This window comes from Perissodus microlepis, chromosome 23 (assembly GCF_051167445.1).
Source record: "Perissodus microlepis isolate ML-2025 ecotype Zambia chromosome 23, ASM5116744v1, whole genome shotgun sequence".
Lineage (NCBI taxonomy): Eukaryota > Metazoa > Chordata > Actinopteri > Cichliformes > Cichlidae > Perissodus > Perissodus microlepis.
Genome location: NC_140482.1, coordinates 17,558,722 through 17,581,907, shown reverse-complemented (window position 1 = coordinate 17,581,907; position 23,186 = coordinate 17,558,722). Strand labels below are relative to the sequence as shown.

At 40.1% G+C, this 23,186-nt stretch overlaps 2 protein-coding genes across 3 annotated transcripts in view; one reads left to right on the top strand and one right to left on the bottom strand.

Moving 5' to 3' along the window:
• The window catches only part of acvr2ab (activin A receptor type 2Ab), a 76,246-nt gene extending 65,363 nt beyond the window's left edge, over window positions 1–10,883 (top strand). For both annotated transcript variants that reach the window (XM_084922046.1, XM_084922045.1), the window contains 5 exons: window positions 1,349–1,494; window positions 1,593–1,707; window positions 2,792–2,930; window positions 3,025–3,155; window positions 3,518–10,883. In XM_084922046.1, the coding sequence (XP_084778172.1) occupies window positions 1,349–1,494; window positions 1,593–1,707; window positions 2,792–2,930; window positions 3,025–3,155; window positions 3,518–3,712 (726 nt within the window). In that variant the 3' untranslated portion in view covers window positions 3,713–10,883. The remainder of the gene's footprint in view (window positions 1–1,348; window positions 1,495–1,592; window positions 1,708–2,791; window positions 2,931–3,024; window positions 3,156–3,517) is intronic.
• Window positions 4,737–17,633, bottom strand: orc4 (origin recognition complex, subunit 4). The gene is made up of 14 exons (XM_084922047.1): window positions 17,037–17,633; window positions 16,279–16,340; window positions 16,108–16,184; window positions 15,025–15,115; window positions 14,856–14,931; window positions 14,677–14,762; window positions 14,549–14,597; window positions 14,319–14,470; window positions 14,061–14,234; window positions 12,857–12,943; window positions 12,657–12,765; window positions 12,457–12,552; window positions 12,311–12,378; window positions 4,737–12,172 (listed from the first exon to the last, which is right to left on the bottom strand). The coding sequence occupies exons 2-14, from the start codon at window positions 16,333–16,335 to the stop codon at window positions 11,990–11,992; spliced, it is 1,305 nt and encodes a 434-aa protein (XP_084778173.1). The 5' UTR covers window positions 16,336–16,340; window positions 17,037–17,633; the 3' UTR covers window positions 4,737–11,989.
• Window positions 17,634–23,186: the final 5,553 nt, after the last annotated feature.

Here is a 23,186-nt window from a genome sequence, read left to right as displayed (position 1 = left end):
TGATGATGTGTTGGAGTTGCATGCCCTCTAGTGGTCACTCAACACAACTACATTTGCCTTTGGCCTCCACTGGTGACCTTGTGTTGTGTTGACATTCAAAATTCAAGACCTTTATTGTCATTGTGCATTACAGATGACATTAAAAGAAAAACACTAACAGGAGTACAGATTGACAAATATATTTTATACTTTTTATTCTACATTATTAACTCTCATTATGATAAAAAATGGTCAATAAAGGTGTGAGGGAAACAGCAGCAGCACAGAAATATGAGTAAATATAAAATATGAGCATTAACAGGACAGAAGACAAATTAGTAAATTAGATGTAAGCATGAATTTTCCCTTGTAATGCTCAAATCTGCAGATCTACAGTTCCATTTCTACTTTTTCGCTCTAATATTTAACAGTAAGGCACATGCTGCTCTTCATGAGTAGACAAAGGATAAGTAATCACATGGAGGAGGTCATTGAATCAGCGTTATCAGAGCTCCGTTATTCAGAGAGGACAATAAGCATCCGCTGCGGTTTTAAGAGGACGCCTTGTAGGTCGTAAATGTCATTTATTGCACTCTAGGGGATTTATTGAGCTCCAGAAGTTCTTTCTTCTTCGATAATCATCTAAAAAATGTCAATATTGAAACTTGTACATCCAGTATAATTGTTTTATCTTGTGGAGTCAGCTGCAAAATAAAAAAATAGAAAAGCTTTGGTGAATTTCCATCCATTAGAGATATTACCATTACCACACTGAGAATACTGCATGCTCTGATGCAGCTCAGCTTTTAATGTACTATTAATTAATCTTTTTGTTCCAACACTCTGACTCTTGAATATATTTATAACATCACACATTTCTAGATTTCAGCTGATAAACATTAAAACTTCTGTAACAGTTAAACACAAGTTAGTGATCTGCTTTGTCCTCCATCGTCCTCCGGCCCTTCCATCACACGTGAATAAGATCTTGTGAATTCTCTCTCTTGGAGCACCGTCTCTCCCCCAACCCAAAGGGGAGTTTTGCCTCAGACTTGAAGATGCCAAGTAACTCCTGGTAGGGTCATCTCAGGGGAGGGGTCTCGCTTTGAGAAACTCCATTGAAACAGAATATTTGGCGCTGGATAACCTCACCTGAAACTGGGATTAAGCTAGAACAGAAACGGGGACGTCTGACAGCCAGGCCTGGATTCATGGGGTCTGGACAGGTACAGCTTATCAACAACAACAGACAGGCAAAGGGCACGTTTTGGGGCCCCTTTTCCTACATGCCCGTTTTTGAATGTAAAGTTAGTGTTTCTGTTTTTTCTTCCCGCTGACACCCATCTTCTCTGTCTGTCTCATTCACTAGGGCTCGTTGACAGACTACCTGAAGGCCAACGTGGTGTCCTGGAACGAGCTCTGCCACATCGCTCAGTCAGCAGCCCGCGGCCTCGCCTACCTCCACGAAGACATCCCAGGACACAAGGACGGGCACAAGCCCTCCATCGCTCACAGGTACACTGCCATAAACATAAACATCTGTGGATTATCAAGACTCCTGTATTAGTTTGACTGGGCTAAAGGGACATTTCCTGTGTCGTGCGTTCTTTCAGGGACATTAAAAGTAAGAATGTGTTGTTGAAGAATAACCTGACAGCCTGCATAGCTGACTTTGGCCTTGCTCTGAAGTTTGAGGCAGGAAAATCAGCAGGAGACACACACGGACAGGTATAGCTCACACTTAAAACTTCATATAGTTGTCTCTCATCCACCATTTCACTGTGTTTGAAGGCATGTTTACAGGCAGTACCCAGTTACATCTGTTTCCAGCTTATTTGTGCATTGATGTTAAGCAACCAATCTCAGTTTATGTTGTCTGAAAATTTGGTTTATCATTATTATAATATTTTAGTCTTCCAAATGTTTTGCACTGCACAGCACAACAATCTTAAATGACAAGTTGAATAACACAAAAAAATCATCTATACAGTATCAATAATTACAGTCTAGAATCTTTCCCTTATTGTAAAAGGACATACGTCCCATTAATGTATGACATTATGACAGATTCTTTCTGTCAGTATACAGTGACATTCTAGAACATTTCCATCAATGCACAGTTAAATTCTAAAATATTTCCCTTTGTGTACAATGGAATTCTCTTTGTTAATGTACAGTGAAATTCTATAATCTTTCCAATATATTTTAGAAGCTTTCTATTAATAGTCAGTGACTTTCCAGAATCTTCCTGTTAATGTATAATTACGTCTTTTCGTTGATGTTTAATGATGTTCTAGAATTTTCAATTCAGTACAACTTCAATTCCTCCTGAAACTGCAATAGTCAGTAGTTTATTTTAGCTTAGCGTGATTTATAGTTCAAAATAACCCTTATTTATCTCATACTGGACCCTGTGTTAAGGGGAAAATGGGGGGGGGGGGACAAAAATAACTGAAAACTGAAACTGAGTATTTAGACCTGAGGCCTGATCTTTTTTTTTCTTTTTTTTTTAAGTTATTTGTTCATTTCACTGTAATCACCAACATCCATTTTAGAGTGACCCTTATTATTCTTGCTTTGAGACAGTAGTTGTAGACTCCTTTGGGTGGCAGCATAGGCCAGAAATCTTTGAAGCAGCCCTGGAGGGATTTATTTGAATGATGAGGTTTTCAATTTTTGAAAGTTGGACAATCACAGTAAAGCAGTGAAAACACGTTTATTTGGCAGTGTTTTTGCTGGGTCTGCTTTAATTGGTGGTCATGTAGCTATTTATCTCAGCGCTGATCTTTGGACTCCTGCTTGGAACCTGTAGGTGGGAACACGACGTTACATGGCTCCCGAAGTCCTGGAGGGCGCAATCAACTTCCAGCGTGATTCCTTTTTGCGCATCGATATGTACGCCTTTGGCCTCGTCCTGTGGGAGCTGGCATCACGGTGCACCGCTGCCGACGGTAAATCCACAAGCACTCCAGTCAGGTTTTATCCACACTGTCTTATTTTTGTTCCGTCCGAATTTTAACTTTGGACACGTGCACATGTTTCCAGGACCAGTAGATGAGTACATGCTCCCCTTTGAGGAGGAGGTGGGTCAGCACCCATCTCTGGAGGACATGCAGGAGGTGGTGGTGCATAAGAAACTGCGGCCCTGCCTGCGAGACTGCTGGCAGAAACACACGGTGAGAAATTAGAGGAGTGTTTGTTGAAACTGTCCCATAGCTCTTTGATTTATGCAGCATGATTTGAAATATTTGGTTCCCTCTATAGCACATTTAAAAAGAACAGCTGATGTACACCTGAAATAATCAAACAACATATAACACAGGACAAAATGACAGTGAGTAAGAACAACACAAAGTATTATGAACTTTCATTGGATAGTCTCTTCAGTCGCTTGCCTGAAAGTTTATAAATAGGTCCCGCCCACTTTGTGCCACTGCAGAGCGCTTCCAGTGTGTCCATGCTCAAACTCCAGAAACCACAACCAGCTGAGATATCGTGGTGCTGTTTGGATAATGTTCGTCTGAACTTTGTTCCGCAGGGTCTGGCCATGCTTTGCGAAACCATCGAGGACTGCTGGGACCACGAGGCCGAGGCACGCCTGTCCGCTGGCTGCGTCGAAGAGCGCATCGGACAGATGCAGCGCCAGGCACCCGTCATCGGCCCAGAGGAGATCGTCACTGTTGTCACCATGGTGACAAACGTGGACCTCCCACCCAAGGAGTCCAGCTTATGATCAGCCAATCAGCCAACGCCAGACGAGCTCTAGCGAAAACACGGATCCACACGAGGGGATAAATGGCCAACCCTGGTTGGTTGGCTTTGTGGGGGTTTTTTTCCTTCTTCTTCTTCTTCTCTTGATTTTTTATTTTTTTTCCTTCCTGTTCTTTTAAGTGCGGGCCGCTGCTCGCATTCAGGAAACGCCCCTTGCGCCCGCCTCACCACATCAGTTGACATCCACCTCATTTTGATAGGCGTGCTTGAGGATTTTAACGTTGAACTCTCTGCCATCCTGAGCGGACTCACTCAGGATGTTTTACCAAGCCACAGCACTGACATGCTGGGACAACACTCTACGGACACTTTGATCATGTATTGTTTTTATATACACATATACATGCAAACGCACGCACGCACACAGACACACACACACACACACAGATGTAGGAGGGCGACGTGTTCTGCTCTGAGAAGATTCTTCGGAGAAATTTCACAAAACTCTCGGTGCATTTTAGTGTTAAAAAACAACAAAAGAAGAAAAAAAAAAAAAGAAAAGACGAGCGTCCGGCTCTTGATACATTTGCTGTTTTCTCGTGTGTTTTTTTTCTTTTTCTTTTGTTTTTTTTGGGAGACTATCGTTCTGCCAATAAGCAACGGCTTCTGAATGTTTATAGTGTAATGCTGCTGTACATAGTGTATTATGGACCCAGACAACTTGGTAATCAAGCTTATTTTAAATGGGGGGGGAATGGGGAGGGGGGTCCATTTTCAAGCATTACGACGATAAAAACCATAAACCTCCTTCAACCAGGTATACCTCAGTTCAGATGGACAGTTTTAAAAAAAAAAAATCAGTCCCTCTCTCCCTGTTCACGGTCATCGCTCGCACTTCCTTTACAACCTTTTGGCCCTTTGTCAATCAACAAAGCCTAGACACACACAGACACACACGGCCATACAAACCGTAAAAAAAACCAACACAACTTTTTCCCTTCTTCGTCCCCTTCCTTTCTCTCAGTGTCTACTTCAACTTTCTCCTGTTGTTTTTTTTTTGCTTCTATCAGATGTTCATGAGAGCGGGATAAACTCATGAACCCCCCCCCACACCCTGCCCACACCCGTGATAATGAAGTTGTCGTTTAAAGTTTTCTTTTTTTTTTTGTTTGCCGTGTCAGCCGTCAGCAGAGAGTAAATACCCATTGCTGACTAGCTTGAATTGGAGTCACGAGATCTCTCTCTGGATTAGCGCTGGGTACCAGCTATAATGGTACCTTCTCTTTTTTCTTTTTCTTTTTTTTTTGATATTTAATCAGAGATATCAAACTCTCGGGTCATATTCTTGTTCATTCATTGTGAAATAAATTATGTGTTTGATTCTATTTAGAAAAATCAGATTAACAAAAAAAACAAAAAAAAACGAGGTCACCTGGCATGATTATTTTTAGGAGGTATCAAATTTGAAGTACAGTTTCCAGAGGTACCCAGCCCTACTTTGGAACTGTGCCTGTATTTAGCTGAGCCAGCTTGCTTTTGATTTGATTGCACGCATCTTTTTATTTTTATTTTATTTTATTTTTAAATTAAGAGTTTCTGCTCTCTTTGGGATACACCTCAGGAATCTTTGCTACTCAACACCACGCCCTCACATCCTCATCTGTCTCGAACTGGAGTACCTCCTCTTTCGCCGAATCTTGCGCCTCCTATGTCTCTTTCTTGCCTCGTCTCCACTTGTTAGGGTTTAGCCGTGCGGTAATAGTTCAGTGTCTTTAGTCGGTTTGAAGAAAACTGTATTAGGTAAGGTTGGTCGATAACTAAAAGTGGACATAATCTGCTCCCCATTCTTTTTAAGTAGCCAAGCATGAATCACAGTTCAAAATAATCCTTATTCATCTCATCTTCTGAAAGAAACCGTCACATGATAGAGATATTATATTATTATATTAGGACTATCCACTTTTTCTGACATAAAGTTCCACCAGTCATTTAATGCCAGATCCCCACAGCATTCATTAGTCATACTAATCTCATTACAAAAAAAAGAAAGTTGAATTATCAAGGATGCAGACCACTGAATTAATTCCCACAAAAATGAAGAGAGATATTACTAAAAACAGGAAAAAATATCAACCTGCCCAACCAACACAGTCAACCTGACCTAATGTATCTGTAGAACCAAAAATCTGGTCTATGTTTTAACCACCTTCATTCTGCACTGTTCCAGTTTAGACTATTAATTGGTTTTGATGCCTTCTCTTGAGCTTGGCCCACTGGCGTTGGAATTTGAGGGTTATTTCCCTAGGGCCTTGGTAACACAGGCCTAGAAACCAGTTGGTGAACCCATGACAACCAAAACCCTCCTTGTGATTTCTTTGGTTACCTATAGCTTGCAGAGAAGACGCAGACTTATCTGCAAACACTCATTATTTAACCTCTGAGACGTACTAGAAACCAATAATGTTCCCCTTCAAAGTAAAAGTTCTTAGAAACCCCTAAAACCATTTAGCTTGACAGTTTGAAACCCTTGCCGACCCAACCGGCACACTCACACAGCTAACCATGGTTAAATGAGTGGAGACGAGGGGATCTCTCCTTTCTGTCTTTCATCCTGGTGCCATTTCTACGTGTCGATATTAGTTAATCTTGTAGATGTCAGGCAAAACGGATGTATCTGTCGTTGTTGCGAAGGCGACAAATGACGTTTTTGAGTCTTTATTTCCTCTGAGGGATATTGAACACTGGTGCCGGCAGACCTGCAGTCTCTCCTCAAGCTTTGGGACGGTTTCACATATCACAGTTTAAAATCAAGCTCTGTGTGCAGTTAGAAAATACTTGGGGGGGGGGGAACATGAAGAAACTTCTTTCTATCCAAACCATTCACATTCAAGACAGTGAGGCTTTCTTTACAGCACTGTATTATGACGTTTTGGTGAGCAAGAGCCAGTAAGTATACAAGTAAAACACTAAGACATTAAATTGATTAGTGATCAGTTGAGCAAATCCTTTCATTTTGCACAAAAAAATCTGTAATGAAGCTAAATGTTTGGAGAATGGAGATGTGTGCCAACATTTGTACCAATCAGGGCCAAATTGTTAAGTTATCCCACCTAAATCTAGAAGATTCCAAAAAAAGGATCTTCATAGTTGAACTGTAAAAGTTCTTTAAGCAAATTTGACAGCATAAGTTTGAGGTTATTTCCGCACACCATATTGCAACAACACCGCAAACCTGAAGGAAGTTGAAGCCATCATCTTATTTACATATTGTAGCATGAGTACAATTTTTTGCATCAGTGTCGCTTCCTTATGCTGCTCCACTGCTGTTCAAAAGCACCCGTTGTCCGAGGTCCTCGCAAAGCTTGAACAGTCAGGGACGATCAGTACTGCAAACCCCAGCAGCCCTTCAGTAAGTACTACCTCACTTGCAGGGATTTCTTCAGTATAGAAACTATTGCAAATAAACTAAAATCATAACCAGGTTGCTAAAAAAAAAAAAATTCTAAATGTTCTTGATTTAGGGGAAAGGTTTCAGTTTAGGGGTAAACTTAATTTGTTCCCTGAAGGTCTGACAGACAGAAACAGAATAAGGCTACAAAGAAGTTTCCTCATTTCCACCACAATGTGTTTTCTTGTCCCACAAAGGGAGATTGAACTGCAGAACGAAAAGGATCCTTGAATGACACCAACATAAGGGAAAAACACCAGTATTATTCTTTTTAGTTCCCATGTTTGTGTCCTCAAATGCAAAACCTACTCACCAGTGTTCCAGCAGCCAAGTGGATATCCAAAAACTGCCTCCAAACTGGTTGGTTACCTGCCAAAGTGGTTGACAAATCTTATCAGCCACAAGCAAAGAAACTCGCTGCTGTTTGGTTGGCAGTCACATCCTAAGCACTGTAGGGGAAAGACTTCCGGCTTGAGTTTAAACTGCGCTCAGAGAAACCGACCCAAACCGACAAATACCATTCAGGGATTCAGTACTATGCTTTTCTAAGTTCTAGCGAGTTATATGCAACCAGTGCCGCAAACTACCCTACACTTCTGTAGGATCAGCTGCAGGAGTGAATTTCAATACACACACACACAAATAACTTGTAGCATTTTTTTTTTTTTTTAATCTGTGACCTTGCATATTGATATGTTGTATTTATTTTTTAATTTACTGGCCTGAGGTTTTGGGGATTGGAGCTCGAGTGCAACTCGGAATAAAGTTCTGGCATGAGCTTTGGTTTTTGTTGGGGTTTCAGGGTTTGGGGTGGGTTTTCAGTTGTAATTCAGGAACTACTTTCATTAATTGATTCAAAAAGAAAAAGATATAAACTTTACTCATGCTTCTTTCTATTCAGTCTATGGACAAAATGACCGAGAATGAATGTTCTTCAGACTCCTGGATTCCAGTATTGTGTGTACTTCGATGGATTGAGCCCGGCCCTGTGTAACTTTAGAGGGCTTTGCGTTTGGCTGGTTTCGTGTGATTGTGCCCTGTCCTGTAGAAACTTGCAAAGCCCAGCGTATTTGGACATCCATTCATACACCTCTCAGTTGTACCGGCTCTGTGGTCCATTAGGACCAAACCGACCATCCAAAGGACGATGGAAAAAAAAAAAGGTCCTCAAAAACCTCTGGTCCTACCATTGTTTCAGCACCTAAACTTCCAAAACAAAGCAGATATTTGGTTCTGTTTGTCTTCACCTGATCAAGTACCCAATTAAAGCAATTGACGACAATCTCGTCTACCATCCATTGGTTCCCCTCAGGAACCATGCCTGTTCTGACTCCACCAAAGGAGCATCTACATGATGCATTGCTGAACTGAACTTTGAGGATCTGTAGCGTTAACTTCTTGCACTGAAAAGTTAGGAAACTTCACCAAAAGAGCTTCTAAATACGCAAGAATTCGGAACATCTAATTTTAATAGGTGGCGCTTCTAAAATAGTCCAGAATGAACATGGCCCTATGGATCTATAGCTCAAATATTTAAATTTTGTGAGGTAAAGTTTTTCCTCTGGAAATTTTTGGAAAGTATTTGAGACATTTGATGTAGATGATGTATATTTTTCTTTAAACTAGCAGCTTCTTCTGGAATCTCCTTTATTGGGAAAATTAGCTTCATTGTAGGGGGAAAAGGTAGTTTGTTTTTTAATTAACTTTTTGTCTAGAAGAAGCTTTAAAGAATTATTATTCATTGTCAGTGGTCTTGTGAGCACCCCCAACTGAACGTCACCCAGTTTCTCAGCAATGGGTAGTGAAATGGATCCTGCTAGAGTGATTCAACTTTGGAAGCACCAGTTAATCAAGTCAGTGAAAATGTAATTGATTGGATGTTGTCTCTGTAATGAAGATGCCAGCAGAGGTACACCCCACCCCACCCCCGACAAATGCTCATGAGAATCCTCTTGATTGGTAAATGTTCACAAAAGAGGTTGCACAGCTTTCTAGATGGCAACGACAACTGACAGCCTGCAGGGCCTGTTGTACCCAATGTTCTCACCCTTGCAAATGTTGGTGAACACTAAAAGTGCTGTCATATCCACTGGCCACACTTTGGTGTGTTTTTTTTCAGCTAATAGCATCAGGGGTTTTGTCACCTTTTCAGCTAGTGCAGGAGCTACCAGATTAAATTACACTTTCTGAGTTTCCTGTTTTGATCTCTGGCACTGTTGTGGAGATTGTGTCTTTCGTTCAGGAGGATAGTGCACCGAGTAGCGAGGCAGTGTTGATATCAGTGTTTGCAAGATAGCTGGTCACCTCAGCTTTTGAGGTGACCAGCTTTGGAAAATAGTCCAGTCATATTCGACCCCCCTGATTTGTATAATTTATCTTCAACTTCAGCCTTATCCTGATGAGGAGCAGTTGACTTGGCGACCTGAGAGGAGTGAAAAGGATGGATCTTTTGGATATTTAAAGGTGTATGGATGGGTCCTGCGCATGTTGAAGCTTTACATGTTTCTACCTTGACTTCCTCCAGCCCAGCACCTCACATTGCTGTGCATATAAACAGTGAAACATTTGTCTTGTTGCCCCCACTATTTTAAGCAGTCTAGGATCTGTACAGACATAAATACCTGTATCAACTATATACTCTGAGCTGAATCTTTATAAGTGCGTGTTGAACTTCAGTGTTTCCTCTACATTCATTTATACTTTTCTTGTGTTTTGACTCAGCACCCAGGCCTGTAAAAGTTTCCCTTCACTAAGCTGGAGGCTCATTGGAGTACTTTGTAAGGCAGAAAGAAAACGAATTGTGATGGTTCAGCCAAAGGTGTTCCTCTGGGAGCCTGCTTGGATCCCCTGATGGTTACATTTTAAAAAGCCCTCCGAGCTCTTTAGGAGCTGTTGCAATATTCCCATACGTGCTACTACAATCATCCACTACAGGTTATTTCATTCTAACTTCCCAGTCTCCTCCTTTTTCCTGCTGGTGGTAAAGAGTTTTAGAGGAAACATTGAACTCCATTGACCCCCACCGCTAAGACTGTCTTGGCAGTAAGAGAAGTCTGGTTACCAGGCCTGAAATTTCTACAAAAAACCCCACAAAACAAATAAAAAAAAAAAACAATAAAAAAACAAAAAAACAAAAACACTACTTTGACCCCACATTTCTCGAGGCTGTTGAGTTGCAGCACTTATCCAGGGTCTGCCAACACTGTCTCTAATGCCAATGATGCTCACAGGTTGTTTAAGGCTGGGAGAAACTGATCAGTCTGAACATGAAACTTCAGTGTGTCATGTTTTAAAAAGAAAAAAAAAAAATCCTCTCTTCAGTGATGAAAATGTCTTTTTTTTTTTCTTTGCTCCTGATACATGTGACTGTACATTTTATGTTACTGAGAAAAAAATGTGAAAACAAGAAAGAAACTAAGGTCTGCAATTTCAAACTGGAAAGTGAAGTACATCAAACAAACAAAAAAAGAAACAGCCCACTGGGTTTTCCTGAGTAGGAATGAGTCTTTACCAGCTTCAAGGATGTCCTCATCCTGACCTCTCACAGAAGGGATGAGAGGAAAATCTCTTGAAAAAGTGTTACAGCAGAGGAAATAAACTTCATGAACCCTGTGTACATTATGGCAGAGGAGGCAGGACTGATCCCTGATTAGCGCTGCGACTCTCTGCTAATGTTAGCCGGCCATGGTTTTTATCAGCTGAAGTGATCCACGTGATGTAAATAAATGTGTTTTTAGATTGTGAATGTGTTTTCTTTCCTTTTTTTCCCCTCTCTGAATCACTGCAGTCTGGAGTTTTAACTCATTTTAGAGGCTTGGCGTTTTCCTGGAAACAGTTTGGTTTTCATTTTTAGGGACTTTTTAATAAAGGAAAGTCATAAAATAAATTTTGATACATCAGATTTTAAGAGGTAAACCCTAACCAATGCAATTAGGTGTACCTATTAAAGATAACTGGTTATCTTTAATAGGTACACCTTGCTAGTAGTAGATTAAGTACTTTTGTCTTAATTCTTTGTTAGCATCACAGTTACTGCAGATGAGAATCTCCTGTTCCACCACATCTCAAATCTGCTCTATTGGACTGAGATATGGTGACTGGAGGCCATTTGAGCACAGTGAAGTCATGATGCTCATAAAACCAGTTTGAGATGATCTGAGCTTTTGTGACATGGTGTGCTATCCTGCTGGAATCAGCCATCAGAAGACAGGTACACTGTGTTCATAAAGGTATGGGCTGTGCCTGTGTCATGGCTCTGAACTATGGAGCACAGTTACCTCCTTTCCTCTCATTCAGAGAATTAGATTGGCTCTTCTTAAGGCTGATACTCACAGGTCCCTTCACTCAGTTACAAGCCTTGCTTAAATGCTCAGTGCTCCATGTTTAAGAAAAGGCAGTTAAATTGAGGGTGGGGGGCTGGGTTCCCTGTTGGAAACATGAGGCTTATATTTGGAATTTTTGTCCAAGAAATCAAAACTGAAACTTTCATCCAGGTTATTGTCAACTGCACAAAATCACCACTAGATAGCAGTATTCAGCAGCCTGATGCTCACGACCTGAAAATGATGAAAGCTGGACGCTTGATGACACTTGCTAAGTCCAACTATTGATCAAATGACACAAGCACATTAAGCTGAGTTTTTGTATTAAGTAAGTCGGGGGGGGGTGTCTATCTTCAGCATAAACCTCTTTAACTGCTTAGAGGGTGAAACATTTAATCGCACCAATGCCAAACTATTCATTTCCTTTTATTTTCTGATCGTTTAGAGTGGGCGGCAGTGCAAACCTTATGCTCTTCAGTCCAAGTTAAAACAAGCTTCACAGACTCTGAATTCTAAATGTTCTGAAGCTCTACCCAAATGCCGACATGGCCCACTGCTTGACGTCAGTGGGGCACTGTGGGTACTTCTGCAGGGCCTCCATGATCTGGCTGTGGTCCAGCATGAGCCTCATGAGCTGGTACTCCCTCTGGACTTTGGCCGAGGAACCATCGACAGGCCGGATCAGCTCCAGCTGCTGCAGGTGCTCAAACGCCTAAAGGCGAGAAGAGATTAAGGGTCAGTCAGCAAACCGATTGTATCGGTGTTCAGGAAATGTCCACTTTCCGCCTGGTGTGGGGTGGGGGTTTGGTAGGAAAGACTGGGGGAAAAGTTTCGAAGCGTTTCTACCAACCTTCATGACAACAGGCTGCTCGAAGTTGTACATGGAGTTGGACTTCCTATGCAGGAACTTCTTAAACTCTGGAAACAATCAGGCACGAGTGAAGAAACAGACGGGACAGCTTCTTCTACTTGTGTAATTTAATCGTGCGATCGTACCATTATGGACCATCTGAAGGTTAAATGGCTCTCCTTCATACACATCATTGAGGTGCTTAATGGCGATGACCAGGCACAGCTCCAAGATGGACAAACCTAAAGAGAAACAGCTCACTTAGACTCTTCGGACCACGGGTAAAAAAACAGAAAAAAACAACAAAAAAAAAACCAACACGTCCCTTGTTAGGATTTGTACTCACCATGGAGCATGTTAGCCGTGGCGTCAGCAAAACACATCCGGCTGGCCTCGAGCAGGTCGGCTGGTTTGATGGTAGGTTTGGCAACAGAGACGTGACTCAGGCTCAACATCTGTAAAGATATTTAGTACGAAAAGAAACAATGAAAGAAAAGGAAACACCCAAAACTTCCCCAAACCGAACATCAGAAATGTTCTTCTCACCAGCAGCATGTGCAGAGAGCGAAAGTCTTTGCTGGAGTTGAAGTGTCTCTGCAGGACTTCCTCCACAGATTTGTCCTCACACAGAGTCTGAAGAACCAAGAAAACAAAGATCTGTACTTTGTGCTTTGTATGTCTGCACTTCTGTTCTATGTGGAAAAGGTGTGTACATCGTCTGCCGTTCAAAAGGAGGCCAGAGATGACATCGCTGTCTGAACCATGTTAGCTGGGCAGTGATGTTACTACGGTCACTCAAACAACTCAAAATTAGACATTTTCTGAACTTTAGTGAGCTATTTAAGGCTTTTAGGGCACGAAGAAGGTAGAGCACAAAAAACAGCAATACCATGCAAAAGCCAACAATCGTTTCATTATATTTTGCCACCAAGCCATCAGACTGTCATTTTTTAAAGTGGTCTTGAGCAACAATTCTTCAGGCTTTCTGAAGGTCTTTCCAAGTTTTCCTTTGGACAATGCCTTCTTTTTCACTAAGAGCCATTAGCTGAAACCATGGCATATCTCAGTATGGTATTCAGAGTTTTCTTAAAACATTTCAGGAAACTGGACAAGTGAATAACAAAAGTGGAAAGAGAAGAAGTGCAAGTCCTTAAAAAAAAAAAAAAAACTATCTACAGCAGATGAACAGTATATGAAGGCCATATCCACAGGACTTTATAGATTCATCCGGACCTTTCGCTGATCCATCTACTGTTCACCGAAGTTTAATCACAAACGGTCTCAGTGGCTATGACGAAGCCATTCCTAATGAAGGGAAACAGTAAGAAAAGGCTGAGGTGTGAAAATTACACAAGAACTGGACTGAAAATCAGTGACATGGGTCTTGATAGTGATGAATCCACATTTGGAGTCTTTTGCTTCAAATCATTGTCAGTATGTACGGGGAGAAGTACAACAGTGAGTGTCTACAGCCATCTGTAAAACACGGTGGAGGCTCCATCATGGTTTGGTGCTGCATTTGCATTTGGCAACAGCTTCAATTTTTAATCACGACAATGATCCCAAACTCACTGCCAATGCAGTAAAGACGTACCTGGATAGAAGGTAAGGATCATGTTGACAGAACAGAACAAAAGGCAGAAACATCCAAAGAAGAGCTTTGAATGTCCTTCAAGAAGCCCGGAGAACTATTCCTGAAGACTACTTAAAGACGTGACTAAAAAACTTTGTGTCTGCCTGCTAACTTCACCTTTACACCAGCGTTCCACTCCTGAGCGAACTTCTTGTCAGGAAAGTTGTCCGGCAGGCTGAGTTGCGTCCAAACCCGTTCCAGGTACTGGGTGAAGTTGAGGCTGCTCAGCAGGTGGATCTGACGGTGGGAAAACCGCGACTTTACCCGCTTCTCCAGCAGCTCCAGAACATCCTGAATGGAAAAAGTATCACGACACTTATTAAAAACACCTACCATTATCTAAGTAGGGTTTCTGAGAGGTGTTCTGAGGCCCACCAGTCTGCAGGTGACGCCGACCACAGCGATGGGAGCCTGGGCAGACTGGGAGACGTCAAACAGGTTGTAGAGCAGAGTCTGGTTCTTGTGGTGGGCGAATAAGTCAAACTCATCCAGGACAAACAACACTGGGCAGCTACTGCTGCGATTGCCTTTTAGGAAAAAAAAAAAAAAACATCAAACCTGCCCCTCTAGTCTGAAATCAGCTTTAAATATTTGAACTTTCTCACCTTTTTTTAATGCCTCCAGGAGGAAAGCCAGATTTTCAGCAAAGCTTCCCTAAGAAAAAAACGAGGTAGAAAGATCTTTGTAGTTTTCAGAGCTGAAAATGTTAATAACGGTCTCTCTAAATACTCACAAACACTTTGTCTCCAACAACGTTTTCCAGGTGGAGCTGTCTGGTTATTTCTTTCAGCGCTGTTCTGTCATCAGTCTGCAGGAGACCTGCGGCAAACACACAAACCCATCCATCCAATTCACATTTCCAGCAAACGTGTGGGTTCTTAAATTGTGAAGAATTTAAATGAGGTTTGGTACCACTGAGGTGAACCTGAAGAAGGTTCTTCTGCACCTTCTCCTCCTTCTGCAGGTCTCTCAGCACGCACTGCAGCAGCTTCAGGCACAAAAAACACAAACCTCACAGGATTCACAACAAGTCCACACTTTAAAAAAAAAACAAAAAAATATTTTTTTTCCCACAGCTCACCATCGTTTTGCCTGCTCCTCTGGGACCCACGATTAGCACAGAGTTACTCTCCCCGTGGATCGCCGTCCGCCTCAGCAGCTCCAGGAGGTGTCTGCAAACACAATGGCTTTAACTACAATACCCACAATGCTTAGTAAAATATACACCCCCATCTCATGCTTGTAATGAGTGGAAATCTCTCACTGGGGAAGCTCGTGTTGTGGCCGAGTCGGCCAGGAAACTGGGACAGAGCTGTCACCCAGGTGCGACTGAACTGGGCTACTGAAACTCACACCGAGCTCCAGGTCTGCTCTTAATTATAGATGACAGTTCTACTACAGGCCTTCTAAACCATCCAACACCTGTAGGAACCGAAGCCAAAACAAAAACAAACACCCTTTACAGGTTATTTGCCTTTCCCAAACACTTAGGACAAATTATTCATGGTTTTATTTTCACAAGGCCAGATTACAACCGATTCCTCCTCTCCAGTATGAACAGTAAGGCTGTAATGGCCTCGAACTTTTAACCTTTTACTGATCACTAGTAAAGGTACCTTTCGTAATTACACCCTACATACTGTCACTATATGTTTCACCACAGTGGGCAGTGTTTTACCAGTCAGTGTGTTTTTACATTTGTAAGCCTCTTTCCAGACCTCCACTTTAAACAAGAATGTGTTTTTAAAGGACAACCATATTTAAGTCACAACACGCACGCACGCACACACACGCAGGCACACACACACACACGCACGCACAAGCAGGCACACACACGCACACAGGCACACGCAGGCACGCACACACACACGCAGGCACGCACACACACACACAGCTTTGACAGAGCCAGAAACGCCCCGAGGATTAAAACAGACCGATCCAGTTGAAGCTATGAGGCAGGAACCTGTGCCAGTCATTTCTCCAGTTTCTTTTCTCGCACTGATTGTCTTGTTTCTTATTTTAATATCCAACTTTGTTTGGATTTAACATTCTGATTTTCTTGTAAACTCTTTTTCATGATACTATGATATGATTCTTTTTGGTAAATGTGTTGACGTTATTATAAAATCACCTCTATCCACAGGCCCTGTTGTTATGAACTTACTTGTACTGAGCTTCTACTCCCTCTGGTCTGTCAGGGAGCAGCCTCTCACAAAACCGCTCCCTTAAAATCTGCTGAACCTGCACAGAAACATGTATTATAAATAAACTACATTTTATTAGGTATATTTCAGAGTATGACACTGAAAAACTCACTGGCTGTTCATACACACACCTGTGTGATGCATTCCCCTATAGGCAGATGAGCATCTCTGGCCTTCCTCTTACTCATGATGACTGCAAAACGTGAACAAGTGGGAAAACAGGTCAACTTCAACATGCCACTAAATTCATTTTCAGCGGGATAATACTGACACTTTACATTGCCGTTAGGTGTCAATTAAATACACTAACATGGTGGAAACAACGGGTTTAATTCCAATAAATAACTCTTTTCCCCCCCTTTTTTTAAGTTTACGCCAAACGTAAGACTAATAATCACCAAAACGAAATAGCATCACTTCAGGACATGTTTACAGTTGTGCTGTAACCAATGTTAGGGTCGATAACAGGTGAGGATTAAACACTTTTCAATTCGGCATGCAGCTGATGCAACGATACCAGTCTAATCTCATACCTGCCTTTGACTGCTTATCTTACAATTTGGTCAAAAAATGAATGTCTAAATAGATTTTATGTATACCGAATTAGAAAGCGACTCATAAGTGTGAGAATCCGTCTCGGGCTGCATTCAAGGCTGAGATCATATCGACCGACAAGTCAGGAGAACTCAAAATTGTCATTTTTACAACAGAACTTCGGTGCCACACGCTTGCGACGCAACCCAGGGCTTTACTCGAAGATCTGCTCGCTAAAAGTGCGCTGAAGAAGCACGAATGTTTTCCAATTCTAACTTTGATTACTTCTACCGTTGTGTAAGACAGGTGTCAGCTAGTCGAGCTTCTTTTCACACACACATCAGAACAAACATACCGGGAGCAACGAAGAGACGCCTCAATCTTCGCGGGAATATTCCTCGGCCAGCGATGACGACTTCCGGCTTTGACTATATCTGCTTTCTGATTGGCTGTGACTCAGAGCAACGCAGAAGAGAAACGCTGTGGTTGTAGAATTATATTATTCACACACACGCACAAAACCACCAAATAAAAAATGATTTAAAAGAAAAAAACATGACATATAGTAATGTGCAAAAGTCAACAATTGTTTCTTTATATTTTGTTACCAAGCAGACAGGCTTCGTTGTATTGTTTTTAAAGTGGTCTTGAGCAATAGTTCTTGAGGCTTCCTGAAGGTCTTTGAACGTTTTTCTTTGGACATTGGCTGCCTTTTCACTTATTTTCGGCTTCGTCCTTGTCCCTGACCAATCTTTTGCTTGTTAAACCACTATGAATCATTCAAGCATAAAAAAGACTGAACCACTGTTGTGCAACCACAAAAACACATAATTTGTTCTAATGCCTTTAGTTGGATCTATGAAAAATGTCAAAGATAACACAGTTTGACAGACATTAAACAGTATTTTTGTACTAACAAAGATGATTCCTAAAAGCTATTAGTTGAAACCTTGGCATAGCACAACATGGTGTGCCCTAAGTAAATCTGAGGAAGCTGGACAAGTGGAGGGCTAAAGAGCTGTCAGCCTTCAAAAACCATCTACATCAGATGAACAGTATCTGAAAATCATGTCCTTAAAAACATGAAAGAATCCAGTAAAGAGCTGACACAAAACCATCTACTAGCCTCATCAGAAATGGTCTCAAGTACAGATGAAACTATGTAAGCACAAAGCTATTCAAATAGATCAATAATATTAACATAAATCCACAACAATTTAAGTCACGTTGTGGTTTAATAACTGTATCAGCAGTAAAGAGGACATTGCACAGAGGTTATATTTGAATGTGAATATTTGAATAACCCATTCAGGTCTGTACAGATTTTTGAACTTGTTTAAAAATATATAAATTAAAATGATAAAATATTGTTTTATTTTTCATTTCAATTTAAAATACAATATTTTTAATTTGGTATTACAACAAATGACACATCCTTGTCTTGAGGGCAAGAGTTTAAAAAAATGTGTCTTTTTATGCTTTTCATGAATGGCGTCATAACATTTGACATAGATAAGAACCTTCAGGAGCCTAAGACATACTTGTGTGCCAAGTTTGGTTGTGCTGCTTGTGATCATGTAGGAGGAGTTGGTGGACAAAGAAATGAACACACAGACAGATTTTATGTGTTATAGTAAGATATATAAGAAATAGTCTGTCGGCACTGAGAAAGACTACAATTATGTGTTATTATATATATATTTATTTGTGAAACTATAACAGCCACTTCTGCTCTGGCTTGATAAAATTAGGAGGGATGGCTCATGTATATGTCTAAAAGGCCGCCTGCATAACAGCATCTTTTACTCACTGAAGCTCTGGAGACACTTAAACGCTTCCTGCGGCTTTTTGGTTGACTGATGAAAAGGGGAAAAAAAAAGACACAGCAAACCGCCAGATATCTCGCAAATCGTCTCCCTCTCTCCGCTCACATTTAGCCTGTCACATTATTCTAAAATATGACCTCCGCTCGCACATTCAGCCCTCTGTGTTTGCCCTTAAAAATACATGAAGCGCTCCTTCCTTCAGCAGCCCTACACTGAATTCATTTAACGTCTCCTCGGGTTTGACCTTCACACAAAATTCAGGGGTTTGCACCCTGAGCTGCATCTCGTCCTCGCTTCAGACGGCTGAGCTCATGTTTTCTTCAGCTTTTATGACCTTTATTTATCTCAGGAAATTATTTTTGCTGAGTGTCTGTTTTTGCTCCACTGCCACTTTGTGTTGTATTTTTTGATTTTCTTTGCACGCAGCCAGTCAAAATTAACCTTAATGAGTGTCATCTTGTTCATAAATATGAATAGTTTAGTTTCTGCTAAAAGATGTTCTTGTAATTAATCATTATCATTGCAGTTTGTAGCTTATGGTGTTAAACACTTATCAAATTACACTTCATAGACAGTATTTAACAAAATACCTGTAAGGTATTAGCAAAATAACTGGTAATGGGATTGTTTTTAATTAGGTGGTGACTTTTTTTCTAACCCTGTGAGTCCACATATTCTGAGTTTCAATATGTAGCCACTGGCTTCTGATCATTTTAGTACATTATGCTTAATATGTAAAGACCACCTTTTATTTTTCGACAAAGTAAGACATGGTAATGATAACATTACAAAAGTTAAAACTTCTGTAAGAGGTCTTTATGTTAGCTTACCTTCTGCAACAATGACCCCTTCCCCCTAGCCCCCAAAAAGGAAAACAACAGTTGTACTAAATTAATTCCCTGTCACTTTTTCTAACTTTTAGAATTAATCAAAGTGATTATTTGGCATGAACTCAAACTATTTTGCAGATTAAGTCAGGAGAACTTAAAGACCACTGTGTTCATTTCTATTGTTTCTGATGTGAGCCAGTCATGTCCTCCTGAGAACCAGCCTATTCATTTATGTCCTCTGTAATGGACATTTGTTTTTGGTTTATATCTTTTGAGTGATTTGAGAGTCCTGATGTACTAAATAAAGGACATCCTGGGCTTTCCACTGATATCTCATGTGTTTGGGTGGCCTCTTTTAGCTCCAAAGAGGAAAGGAATCACAAAAATCCTTTTGCCTTGTCTTGATTCTTCTTTGCACAGATTCAAAAAGGTGATGGAATCATTCCTCTGAGATTCTGGTCCATGTTGACATGACAGCATCACACAGTTGCTGCAGATTTGTTGGCTGCACATCCATGACGTGAATCTGCTGTTCCACCACATCCCAAATGGGCTGAGATCCGGTGACTGTGGAGGCCATCTGAGTACAGTGAACTCAGTGAACTCATTGTCATGTTCAAGAAACCAGTTTGTGATGATCTGAGCTTTGTGACATGGTGTGTTATTATGCTGAAAGCAGCCATCAGAAGATGGTACACTGTGGTCATAAAGGGATGGACATGCTCAGCAACAACGCTCAGGTAGGCTGTAGAGTTTCAGTGATGCTCAGGTGGTACTAAGGACCAAAAGAGTGCCAAGAAAATATTCCCCACACGGTTACACATCCAACACCAGCCTGAACTGTTGATACAAGGCAGGATGGAGCCATGCTTTATGTTGTTAACACCAAATTCTGGCTTGATCCTGAATTGTATTAGTGGAAGAAAGTGGACGGATGTAATCAAAGTATACAGAAGAGCATCTCTGAACAGGCAACATACTGAATGTTGATGCAGATGGTCTACGGCAGCAGAAGATCATAGCAGGTGACACTGCTAAGAACAGGAAACTGAGGTTACAGCTCATCAGAAATGACCACAGCCTACCCATCTTCCGTCAAAGACAAAGTGCAGCCTGTCAATCCTCGCTTAAAGTCAATTAATTAGACTTAAACAACTAACCTAACCCCATACATGTTTTTGGACTTTGAAGAAAGGAGTTTGCATCCAGTCCACTGGATGAATCCAACCTAGGAGCCTCTTGTCAGGTGACAGTGCTGATGACTGCACTGCCATGGCAGCCTTCCTTGGTTATAACAAGTGTCTTGTCTTGGTTGACATATTGATTATTGTTTAAAATTGTCTAGTTTTAGTTGAATTTTTAGTAGTTTCAGTTTTGCTTTGCAAAGTCAGCTGACTTGACATCTTGATACCCAGTAAACATCTCCATGAAAACCTCGTTGGGGTGTTTGTGTTGTGAATGCATTCAAACTGACAGAAAGAGTGAAAGCTGTATCTGAAATTTATATAACTAATTGTTAAGGTTCGTTTTAGTACTTAATATAATCATGCCACAGTCAAAACAGTGTTATTACTAACAAGTTGCCTCTAAGTCATTTTTCTGCAAGTAAATTCAACATTATTTATTTGTAATACAAAAAAATCAGATGTATTTTGTTACCAAGAAGGTTATGTTTTTAGTAGGATTTGTGTGTGTGCATACCACCATCCTGTCTGTAAACACAATAACTTCAAAAGTTGTGAATGAATTCTGATAAAATTTTGTATGAGTGTAGAGTGGGGTCATGTTAACAATCCATTCAAATTTGGCTTACATCCACCAAGGTCTTCAAGGTCAACTCAATGATGTATTGGTGGAAAATGGACTAAAAGCCTTATAACTTTGAAACTATGATATGTAGTGTCACTGTAGTCAACATATATTACTAGTTTTATTAATTAATATTCAATAATCATCAATTTGATTTGATTTTATGACTTTGCTATGCACATTAAAGTAACAAGTTACAACTGTCAAATACATAATAATCGAATACATGTACAATGTTCCATTTTTGGGAAAACAAAACCTTGTGATTAAAAGCTTTTTCCACTTCATATTTATTAAAATAAATTTTTATTAAACATTGAAATGAACAGTGTCTGTGGTCCAAACTGTAATAACAAGAAATTATATATAAAAAAAAGAGAAAAATATAGATCAGCAAAAAAAATTTATGTACTTTTTTTTATTGAACAGCAAGCAGAAATACTTGTGTGTGTGATTTCCATGAGGTCTTTAGGTTAAAGGCTTTATCTAATTCCAGTGATCTATAGTGTAAAAAAGTATATTAGTATGGAAAGATACCGAGGCAGTGAGGAAAAAATTAAAGAAGCACAAAACATAGTGACCAAAAACCATGAAAATCATGTGGGAAGACAAAAACAAACTCCAAAGGATTTAAAAAAGGGAAGCAAAATTGTTAATAATAAATAATAATAAGAGAAATTAATAGTCTTTTTGTCAGTCTCCAAATAAAAGCAACAATCTATTCAAAATACAGTAGAAAAATGAAAAAAAAAAAAACAACAACCCCACAATGCATCTCAAATCCAACAGAATGAAAGTGAAAGCAGGGAGTTGTTTAGTATGGAAGGTTGTTTCCTGCCCTGGTAAGGCTTTGGTTTAAGTTTGAAACTCACTTAAATTACTGACCATCTTGAAACTTTGAGTTACTTCTGAGTAACTCCAAATTTCGAGATACCTAACTCAGAATTTCACAAAGTTTTCATAAGTTGTTAGTGAGTATCTCAAAACACAGAGATATCTTGAAATTTCAAGTTATTTCAAGCTTGAAATTTTGAGATGCATAACTCGAGACGTGAAATTTAGAGATACATAAATCGAAATTTTACGTTGATTTGAGTGAAGTTGTTAGATTAGTTTTCAGTTTGTAATTTTGATTTATTATGTCATAATGTTAAAATAAAAATCTTGAGATTTTGATTTATTCAGACCAAATTTTGAGATACATAATGTGAATACTTGCATTATGAACCCCAAATTTCACATTAGGTATTTTAAAATGTCACGTTACTGACAGATTATTTCAAAATTTCAAACAAGGTTTTTAAGATATGTTATCTTGGAATTTTAAGTTATTAGCTGAAATTTTTGAATAACATAAATCAAAATTTTGAGTTATCACCTTGAAATTTCGAGGCTTTTGGATGGCAAAAATATTCACTCTTTTACTGGGAGAAGAAAGCTTTAAAAAATTGGGAAAATGACACAATAATGAAGTAACTTTTAGTATATTTTTTACGTGTCTTTCTTGTATTTTTAACCACACATTGAATTTATTGAACTTTACCTTTTTTACAGAAACTTACATTATATAAAAAATGATAATATATTGGCAGCAAATGATCAGTATATTTTTTGTTTTGTATTTATTTTTGGTGGATGAGTATATACATGAGTGTATGAGTGTATATAGGATGACCTCAATGACCCACAGTACATTCGTAATGTACTGTGAAACGTTTCCATAGTCTTTAGGAAAAAAAATTATAAAAAATAAAAATAAAATAATAAAAAATAAAACCAGTTCTATATCTCCCAGGATTAAAGTCAAATATGTGGAAAAAGGGATCAAATAGTTTTGCAGCCAATTCTGCCTCAGGGGTCCCTGGAGGCCCCTCAGGCCTCAAAATGGGACCCGCCGGTTCAGGCTGTGACTCAGTGTGAGGCCCCATCCCAACCCTCACATCCAGGTTACCCCTAACTTTTTCCCCTTTCTTTTTTCCCCTTTTGGCCATGCAGAGCTCGTGTATGTGAGGAAACGTGCATCACCTCTCCCATCTGCTG